At 36.9% G+C, this 9578-nt stretch overlaps 2 protein-coding genes across 2 annotated transcripts in view; both read right to left on the bottom strand.

Annotated features, from left to right (window-relative positions):
• Positions 1–2872: 2872 nt before the first annotated feature.
• Positions 2873–5015, bottom strand: LOC129579499 (uncharacterized). The gene is made up of 6 exons (XM_055469648.1): positions 4829–5015; positions 4157–4724; positions 3885–4045; positions 3635–3817; positions 3292–3455; positions 2873–3212 (listed from the first exon to the last, which is right to left on the bottom strand). The coding sequence occupies exons 1-6, from the start codon at positions 4914–4916 to the stop codon at positions 3000–3002; spliced, it is 1377 nt and encodes a 458-aa protein (XP_055325623.1). The 5' UTR covers positions 4917–5015; the 3' UTR covers positions 2873–2999.
• Positions 5016–6805: 1790 nt separating this feature from the next.
• The window catches only part of LOC129579492 (palmitoleoyl-protein carboxylesterase NOTUM), a 10552-nt gene continuing 7779 nt past the window's right edge, over positions 6806–9578 (bottom strand). Inside the window, exons 2-4 of the mRNA XM_055469625.1 lie at positions 9001–9367; positions 8412–8915; positions 6806–8270 (exon numbers count right to left, since the gene is read on the bottom strand). Coding sequence (XP_055325600.1) covers positions 7186–8270; positions 8412–8915; positions 9001–9367 — 1956 coding nt within the window. The 3' untranslated portion in view covers positions 6806–7185. The remainder of the gene's footprint in view (positions 8271–8411; positions 8916–9000; positions 9368–9578) is intronic.

Genomic DNA, 9578 nt, shown 5'->3' with positions numbered 1-9578 from the left:
GCGTGCGCGCGTACAAAGCAAACGGTTTGTTTATTTGCAACATGCATGTGTTTGCAGAGTGGCGCGCAATCACGCACATCGCAATTGCTTGGAATGCAGACCATGGTGAGAATTCAATATGCCGTGGATTTGGTTGTGGTTTGAAATCAAATACCTCATGTTCAATCGAACAACGCGAATGAAACAGAAAAAAAGCAGCTACAACCAAGTTTGAATGCGCAATGTGTGCAATTGTAATACGCAAACTTCGACTACTAGAAGAGTCGACTTCTCATGAATAGCAACGACCGCGTGAATTATTATTGAATGAGTGCAATGCACATGATCATTGCGAAGAAAAATCACCGAAAAAAAACATCCGACACACTCACACGTCGCTGCTGCCACACTCTGATATTATTTTACATAAATGTAATTGCCCACGACATAGCGACTCTATTGCTGCAGCCGACGATGAGTCATGCTTGTTTGTTTGACTTGCATCCGATTGACTGCTTTTTTTCTTCTTCACTGCGCTCGGCAAACAGATATTCAATTTCGTTGCATTTCATCGCCTAGCGCGACTACGTAAGTATTTTTTCTGCTTCTCTTCAATCGCATAATGAATAGACTTTGTTTGCGTTATGAATGCGATAGAGATATTTAATCGCATGCACAGAACACATTTTTTTTCGTTAGCTTATGGGTGAACATTGGTTTTTTCTGTGTTGATCACATTTTATTAGCGCAATTTACATAAAATTGAAAACCGAGTCAAATCTGAGTCGTGCACAAGTGGGTTTCGCCGCTCATTATTCCAATCAATACACACAGGTTGCACACCATTTATAACATTCCTTGCTTGTCTAATGATATTCAAACTCGGACAAACTAAGACGGATTTGAACAGCAGCAGCAGCAGCAACAGCAAAAAAAAAGGTAAGATGACGTCCTTGACAAGTACGCGACCTAGAGTACCAACACTTTACACATTTGTTTCGCAAAAATTCTACATGATTTACCTATCGAGACAATTTTTTTTAATTCACTTTCTTGCTGTATGGTCGTGTCTAGGTTTTTTTTCGTTCAAGGAGAATTTGTGTTTGGAGACCATTGATTTTCTATGAGCTTGCGAAATCTTAGGAGAGACTTTTTCTTCACTTTTGAATGAAATTAAGGTAAGGCTATTACAAAATGTTGCATGTGTGGTAAACTAGTTGACCAAAAGAATTTAAAAAAGAGTTTCGCTCTAACCAGGCAACCAGACAAGATAAATGGTAAGAACAATCGTAAAATCTTTTGATAATAAGCAATTGTTGACACATAAGTAAAATTGGCTGAGCCTAATTTAGGGAATGTGAGTCTTAGAATTAAATAAAATCAAATGCAAAGTGCATAGAAATGTTTGATTCAGGCGAGAATGAGAATATTCTCAAATTGTCGTTAGTACAAAAACTTAACCATAGTATGTTCTTGAGAAAACGATGAATTTTTTTTTATATTTTTTTAATTGTTTGGTTTTAACGCTTTTAATGACTTTGCACATCTAATAAAAAAAAAGTTCTGTTCGAAACGTATCAATTCAGAATAATAGCATCCAAGACGGCAATTATGGGTTTTGTAATTCAATGGTGCACATTTTCAAATCCCGTGTGGTTACAATAAATATACCTCATTAAAAAATTGATATTCAATGCGTGTGAAGGTTCACACTTGCAAATGATAGCATAATTAAGGTGTTCCAGTTCACCAAATTTTAGCTCTGAATTAAACACAATAAAAACTGTTCATTGTATGCATTCACACTGCGCAGAAAAAGCAATTTTTGAACGAGGATAAATGAGAAAACTTCGATCAACAATTCGCCTTTGTTTATAATGAGTCGTTTTCAGACTCATGCAAATATTTACAATTTTGGTTTATCGTTTGAACCATTTTATATTTCAAGTAAATCCGTCTGACTGAGATTAAATAAACAGTCATCGGATGATGGAGAAAACACAACGTCAGATTATTTGCAATTATTCAATCGAATCATTCGTTCGTCTACACTAATTGATGACATTCGAATCTGAATGAAAAAAGAACCATGAAAACGATCCAATTATAGTAAAAAACTATAAACGAATGCCAGTAGTGATAAAGGGCTTAGCGGGAATTTCATTGATACCATATACATGTTGACTCATCCAAAGAATGTGACCCGACTGAGTAATGTTTTATTTAATCAACAATATCTGGCTTCATTCAGTAATTCTACAGCGACAATCAACCAACGCGCCGAAATGAAATTTCAAATGGGCTTTTCCTGGAAGCTTCTGCCCCATATTGATAATGCTATGTTCTGGTTTATAATTTTAACAAAAAAACATTTTTTTTGTAATTATTCGGTCATAAATTAAATTTAAAAAAAAATTGAAAAACCAAGCCAACGGTTTTTCATTGGATTCAGTTATTCAAAAGATTTTTTCTAAAGCCCTAATATGTTCACAAAGAAGTCACTCCAACATCTTTCATTTCAAAGAGTGGTTGTTTTATTTCTTCTGAGTGAACGCATGGTACTGCATTTGATAGGAATTTACGATTTTTATTTTTGGAAAAGAAAGAGAATATATTGACATGCCTTGGGTTGTCGCGATTTTAGCGGAACTGATAATAGATAACGGTTTGGTTTCTTGAACAAAGTTGTAGTACTTGAAGTCTTTTATAATTTTACTGCATATAGTTTTCTCTCATTTTTTATCAGTTGCGCACAAAGAAAGCCATAACCATGTCATTGTAAGCAGTAAATGTCATTGACCATTACTTATGGAAAAAAGCGTTTTTTTGTCGATTTTATGCCATGATTTTTTTCAGCTTCAAACGACCATGTCTCAATAAAGTACTAGCTATGAACAGTTATTATAGAAAAATGCAACATTTGAGCATATTTTTATTTTTATGACAGTGACAAAGACAATATTTATGTATGCTTTTAGTACGCAACTATACTCGAGAATGTAATCCAGAAAATGTCAACATCACTCGTCAATATCCAAAATTAGGTAGTTTGTATTGTTAAAATGCTTTTGAAAATTGATTCCAATCGCCAGTTCGATTAAATTGCAGCTCATAAAGAAATCAAAAGCCACCACATTTGCATTGGCGGCCCATGCATTGCTGATTAAATCCGTAAATACTTTATTGATGGCATTTGCACGTTCTCGTGACGCAGGTAAGTGTAGTCCAGGTGACTATGCGATAAAAAGTAAGCATACAATCAAAATAATACTTGAAAAAAAAAAACTGGGTCTAAATTTCATTTGTACGTACATAAGATGCGTCAACTCCTTGAATGCCATAAATCACCCATGGCTCATTTTTTGGGGTGTATTCATTCTTTCTACTAAATATTTCACGAATATAATCGTGTAGTTCACTGCTCTGTAAATTTACGGTCGTAAATTTCCTCCATATTGGCCAAATCAGCTGCGAGTCTTTCGAATGAAAAATGAAGATTGGTAAGAGAGAGAGAGAATAAGCGATATCTAACGGAATTCACCGAAATCGAACATACACGATCATACATGAAGCTTTGAAACCCTACAATTTCATTTATAAGTCGGGAAGCTTTTTTTTCACTTGGCTCAAATAAAAGCTTCTTTAAAAGTCTTACCTTCAATCACACTTTTGTCATTGTAAAGGATGAGTAAGTTTTTGCCTGTGCGATCCATCATTTCAAGGGTTAAGTCACCTGAACTGGCCGTACTATCCCATGGCCGCGTAAATATTATGTCCCCAAATTCAGCAGCCAATGTTCGCAGAAGCACCAAATGTCGTTCAGGGTTATTGTAAAAACCTACAACAAAAACGGATGAATGAATCATTTTCAAATAAAAACTCGAAGCAAAGAAAATCAATAATACCAATGGGAAATTCAATAAAATTCATAATAACGACTTCTTTTGACAATTTGACAAATAGACGAATTTCTTCCAAAAGTGGCAGCAATGGTGCAACATACAGATTTTCATTCACGATCCATAGATTTGAAGGGGAATTTGTTTCATTCTTTGGATCTTTGTGACTGAAATAGGTATAAATTATGCCGAATTAATTCGGTTGATTTGATAAAAGATTCACTCCCTTCAACTGTTTTAATCTAGATGGGTCGGCAAATATTCGGTTTAAGACTAACCCAACGCTAATATCCAAATATCGAACACCGAAAACGAGCTGTGTCCAAATATCGAAATTCTGCACAAAACCAAACTTTTTCAACAGGATACTACGACTGGCTTTCGTTCGACGATCATAGCAACCCGAACAATGTGTGCCGGGAATGAAGAGATCTTTAAGTGGAACGTTTTGAATTTCAGGCATTGATTTCATCCAATTTGGTTGTATCTTCAGGCAATCCAGCGTTTGTATCTTTTTTCCATTGAACGATGCAATGTAAAATGGCAAACAAGCCGATTTGATATGATCAGGTGGGCTATCTGCTGCATCATTTCTATCCCAACCATATGGCAGTTGGATGTCTCCCAGTTTGACGTGTGTTTTAACGTGGCCAGTGGTTTTATTGTCAAGATCAATGGTGAATAACGGTGCCGAATAGGATACAGACGGATCCTCTGGATACAGGCCAATCCATTCGGCTGGATTTGGGCATTTTGGTCCCCAATTTACTTCCATGTGGGAATTTTCCACATTCTGACTGATCGGCGAGATTGTCAGATAAATTGGACACGGTGACGATGAGTCAACTGAATAGATATGCAAAAATAAAAGTGAAACTAAATCTTGTTTTCTTTTCAAAAAAAAAAAAAAATAAAATAAAACCGGGAGCAACTGCACCGACAACACTCACGTGCATCTAAAATATAGCCCATCGAATTTATGCGACACAAATTCAATGCGTTGGCTAAAATGAAAAACACCACGATTTGAAAATCCATGTGAATGAGTGAATTATTCAAAGGCTCAAAACGAAATGGAAACCAACCGTATGAAACTAAAGTGGTCTAACTGATTGTGACAAGGTTGCAAAAATGTTTCAACCAGATATTTGAAATGAAAATAAAAGACTATATCCATTGAAATATTTCGAGTGTGTTATACAAACATATGTGGCTCACTGTTTCTTTTGTTGTTTTTCTTGTTAAAAAATAACAGGGTGATTCGGACACCGCTTCACAATCCAAATCCAAATCCAAATCAAAAAGGCGGTTTTGTGAACGATGTGTCCAAGAGAAAACATCATCACATCTCTTTTGGAACATGCGATGCGTTTAACGTAAATATAATTTCCTTATTAACTTAAAAGACACTTGCTCAAACCGCTCGTATCGAGTTATTTAATTTGTTTTGTGCCATCGCGGAGACGTCGAAAAATCATTCTATTCTTTTACATGCGCCGCTGGAATTGAAATTGTGCTGTACGGCATTGTATTTAATAAATGTGTGGTGTGACGTCTGATTGCAGTTATAATTTGTTGTTGGATTGAGATCACTTCTTGCCATAAGTCGATTTTTATTCCGTTTATTTTTATTGTGTTCAGTCGAAGCACTACACGCCGAACACAGAGCATTTTATGTTTTCTTTCCACATATTTCTCGAAACTGTTTCTGTTTGAAAACGAAAAATAGCCACCTTATCGCACACAAACAGTTCCAACAGGCGGTTTGGAGAATCCCATCGCATATGCTGGCTTTCAAGTGGTACCTGATTAAATTCCGCAAATCACGCCATGTGATCAGTTACATTGCAATGTGCGACTATTTTTTCCACTTTTAATCTTCTATAAATCATTCGATGATTAGCCAATGCTGTGCAAAAAGAACAACAGAATAAAAAGAAATCCGATCATTCAGATCTGAATTATGAAAAAATAGATTTTATTTAAATATCGTGTAAATTAAATAATAAAAAAAAACATCTAATATATTCTACTAGAACCGATTTGCGTGTAAATTAATGAGGTAGCTTACTATATACGATGCTAGGTGTGTGTTTCGTTTTCTTCTTCTTTCGTTTCATTCATTCTTTCTTTCATTTTAATTCTAATTGAATACTTATTTGACTATTGGATCAGTAAATTGGTTTCGAATATTCTCTTGCTCTTAAGATCAGGTAGGTTAGGCATCTAATTCATTATGTCAATGTGTGCTGCGTGTGTCTCTCTCTCTCATTAATTCTCTCTCACTGTCAAATCAAGTAAGTTGTATGCATTGTATTGGGCCTTAAATAGCGATAATAATTAGTTTTGGATTTTTGTTCGACACACTCAATCGAGTGGAACGGATACGTATGTTTTATTTCTTTTAACATTTTGATTTACCCAATTAACGTATGCATGTATGCAGCATTTTAACCAAAAAGCAAATGGAATCTACTTTATATATCATCATGTAAAATTAAACAGTTTTTTTTTATAAATAAGTTAAGAACTGGGTCACTATCGTTCAGAACAAAATGTCTGTTCCTTAACTATTATTATACACTTTGATTTGTTAATCTCGTTGTTAGCTATATATAGAAAAATGTCGTTAATTTATAAATACAAAAAAGAGAATAATTGTAAATGCAAAATCAAGCGATTGTTGGGGCAGAAGTTCTCTTTTCGAAAATAAAAAGAACTTGATACATTTTTGTTTTGCTCGGCTTTAAATGAAGATCATTATTTACACTTCTATGAACTAGACTTAATCGTATTGCTTCTAAATTGGATCAATTTTCTTGATATCATTTGGCATTTCTTAGATTTACATTACGGAAAATCTAAACCTGCAAATAGGAATTATACACATATTTACACGAATATTTCTCTCTCTCTCTCTCTCTCTCTCTCTCTCTCTCTCTCTCTCTCTCTTTCTCTCTCACTCTCAAAATTGTGTGTGCTTAACTCACGATCAATACTTTGTACATGGTAAATTACATTTGTGTTTTCTTTTTCTTCATCTTGTCATGCGTTCACTCATACATTTTTTTTTTCTATTTTTTCTTTTCGCTTGTTTTCTAAAATTATTTTATCCATTTCACATGAATTAATACTATAGATCTCTAGTCGTAGGCACTGTGTTTCTTGTTATTTTTCTCGTCTCAATCGGATCTGCATTCCATAATTATGTTTCTCATTCGCATTTAATTTTGTTTTAGTTGCTATCACGAATTTCAAATTTCGTTGAATTAATCAAATTATTCCGAATCCGTATATTCCATTCAAACTAGCTAACTTGTTGGGTGAGTAGATTCACGAGTTCGGCTTGATCCATGTTGTTGAGCGTTTGCATATCGATGCCAAGTGCGGTTGCGACGGCTTCGATATCTAGGCCAAACGATGAAAGTAATTCAAGGAAACGAACCTCTTCGCCAGTCAATGGATTCGTCAATGCTGGACAAGAAAAGTTACACTGTGGCCAACTGCATCGTTCCAATAGACGCAATGAGCAACGCGCCGGTTCGGCGAATTTCTTTCGATGATGCGACAATCGACGATTATTATTATGATTATCGTGGTTTTTGTGGTTATTTCGTCGCTTTTTGCGCTTATTCTCATTGTTGCGGCGACGCTCATTGTTATGTGGCGAATTATTGCTGTTATTACTGGTGTTGTTGTTGGTGTTATTTTTCTTGTTGCTGTTGCCATTGCTATTATTATTATTACCATTGACGGTGTTACGAACCGATGATGGTGCTCGTAATGACATCTCCGATGCATGCTGATTGGCATTAGATTTTTTGCGATTCGGTCGGTCTATTTGTTGTTTGAGTTTGTCTAGGAAAGCATTCTGTTGCTTGCGTCGTATACGATTCTGGCGACGTTGTTCGCGCTCCTCTTTTGTCATATTTTGTCGACGCCGTAATCGCTCTTCTTTCGTTAGACGATGTCGACCGTGCCGCAATAGCACGGTTGAATAATTACCGTATTCCATACGTGTCTGAGTGTTATCACCGTTGAAATCACCAAATGCGATTTCGGTATTTTTTCGTCGATTCTTTGGCCGATTTTGATTTGAATCAAAAGCACGTCGAGATTTATTTTGTTGTTTGCCCGTTGCACGTTCCCAACACCGTAACGCTTCGGCCAACGAAATATCATCAATTTTAATATCCATCCAGTCGCGTTTCGTGAGCACGGCATGGCCAATACATGATGGTGCAAAGACGGCCGTTACATTGTCCAATGATGAACGCAACGCACCACCCATCTCATGAATATGATTCCATTGTTCTTTTGTGACCGGTGCCTCGATACTGTCGGCTCTCATTTGTGCTTCATCAAACAACCATTGAAATACAAAGAGAGGTGCTGCACATTGGTTTTGTTTTCGATTTGGAAAGAAGAAAAAGAAAAACGAACATTAGATGTTTGTGTGCCGGGCGAATACAATTGCCGCATTCATGGTCTATTTCAGTGGAAATTTGTGCGAAAATAAAAATGTTTACTTACAAGTCAAAGTGGGATAGAGTCGATGGCCAAAATAGCAACGCCATGGTTCAGTTGGATGCTTTGCAGTACATGCCGCTGGCAAATCACCACCCCACATCTTATAGCCCATCTTAACAACATCGACGGCGGCAACTGCTGTTGGCACATATGGATCACGGTCCAAAAACCAGCCCGAATCGCTGACACCACGAACGGTTATTTTGATGCCACGTTCAACACGCAGGAAACGCTTCACTTTATCCAAATTGAGCATTACACCCAAACCACCGGCTGAGGAGCCAGCAAGTAGGAGTTCACCGCCCTGTGATCGTCCCAAGCCCAATGGAATCAAATCAGCGATCACCTGACGCACAATCAACGATCCCATAAAAGACCATCCGTCTCGAACTTCAGGCAACGCTTTCGTTCCACTCCAGCTGTCCGAGCTGCAGTATGGCACCAAAACGTGGTTTGCATCATGCCAATATGGATTATCACTTTCGATCGGTGATAAAATGCCACCAACTGTAATTTTAGAAGAAAAAAAAAGAGCGATTATTCATAGCCGCAGTCAATAAGGTCTCGTATGTTTCTCGAAAATGACGCTTACCATCTCTGGTTTCTGGCCACTGTGCCGATGTCATCAAGTGTCTGAGCCGTAACCATCGTGTTCGGCACGATTTTGTATCATAACAATGCCAACCGCCTTCGAAAAAAACCACCCATCGTTTGGATTTGAGTGATTTTCGTAGATAAAATCCGGCCTGTGATCCATCGTTGCATGTAACGGTTCGATTCGAGAGAAATGCACGTTTTAATGAGCGCGATGGATCGATTACGGTTGTATGGCTCTTTTCAGTGAAGAAACGTTGAATGGAATTGCTCTCGATTGTCAATCTTTCTGGTGGCGTCAGGTCGGTTGATCGGCAATCTATGCGCACGATCGCTGTTAGCATTACCACTGCCGATAAGAAATTCTACAAGGAGAAAAGATAGAAAGAAAAAAGAAGATGCATGACAACAACAACAAGACAATGTGAGTATGTGAGAAACGAATCGGAAAAATAGAAAACACATTCGAAAGAAAATGAGATCTAAAGAAATATACGTCTATAATTAAAGCATAAGAGCTGTGTGTGGACGAGAGAGAGAGAGAGAGAGAGAGAGAGAGAGAGAGAGAGAGAGAGA

This window comes from Sitodiplosis mosellana, unplaced genomic scaffold (assembly GCF_009176505.1).
Source record: "Sitodiplosis mosellana isolate CC-2019 unplaced genomic scaffold, AAFC_SMos_1.0 Smas_scaffold_6226, whole genome shotgun sequence".
In the NCBI taxonomy this organism is placed as follows: Eukaryota; Metazoa; Arthropoda; class Insecta; order Diptera; family Cecidomyiidae; genus Sitodiplosis; species Sitodiplosis mosellana.
This window is presented reverse-complemented; position numbering and strand designations above follow the sequence as displayed.

What these genes read in the sequence shown, in the direction of transcription:
- LOC129579499 (XM_055469648.1), bottom strand. Translation starts at nt 4,916, where the DNA reads ATGGATTTTCAAATCGTGGTGTTTTTCATTTTAGCCAACGCATTGAAT. An exon ending in TATTTGGATATTAGCGTTGG is followed by an intron (nt 4,046 to 4,156) that starts GTTAGTCTTAAA and finishes TACCTATTTCAG; the next exon opens with TCACAAAGATCCAAAGAATG. An exon ending in TTTTATTGAATTTCCCATTG is followed by an intron (nt 3,818 to 3,884) that starts GTATTATTGATT and finishes TTTTTGTTGTAG; the next exon opens with GTTTTTACAATAACCCTGAA.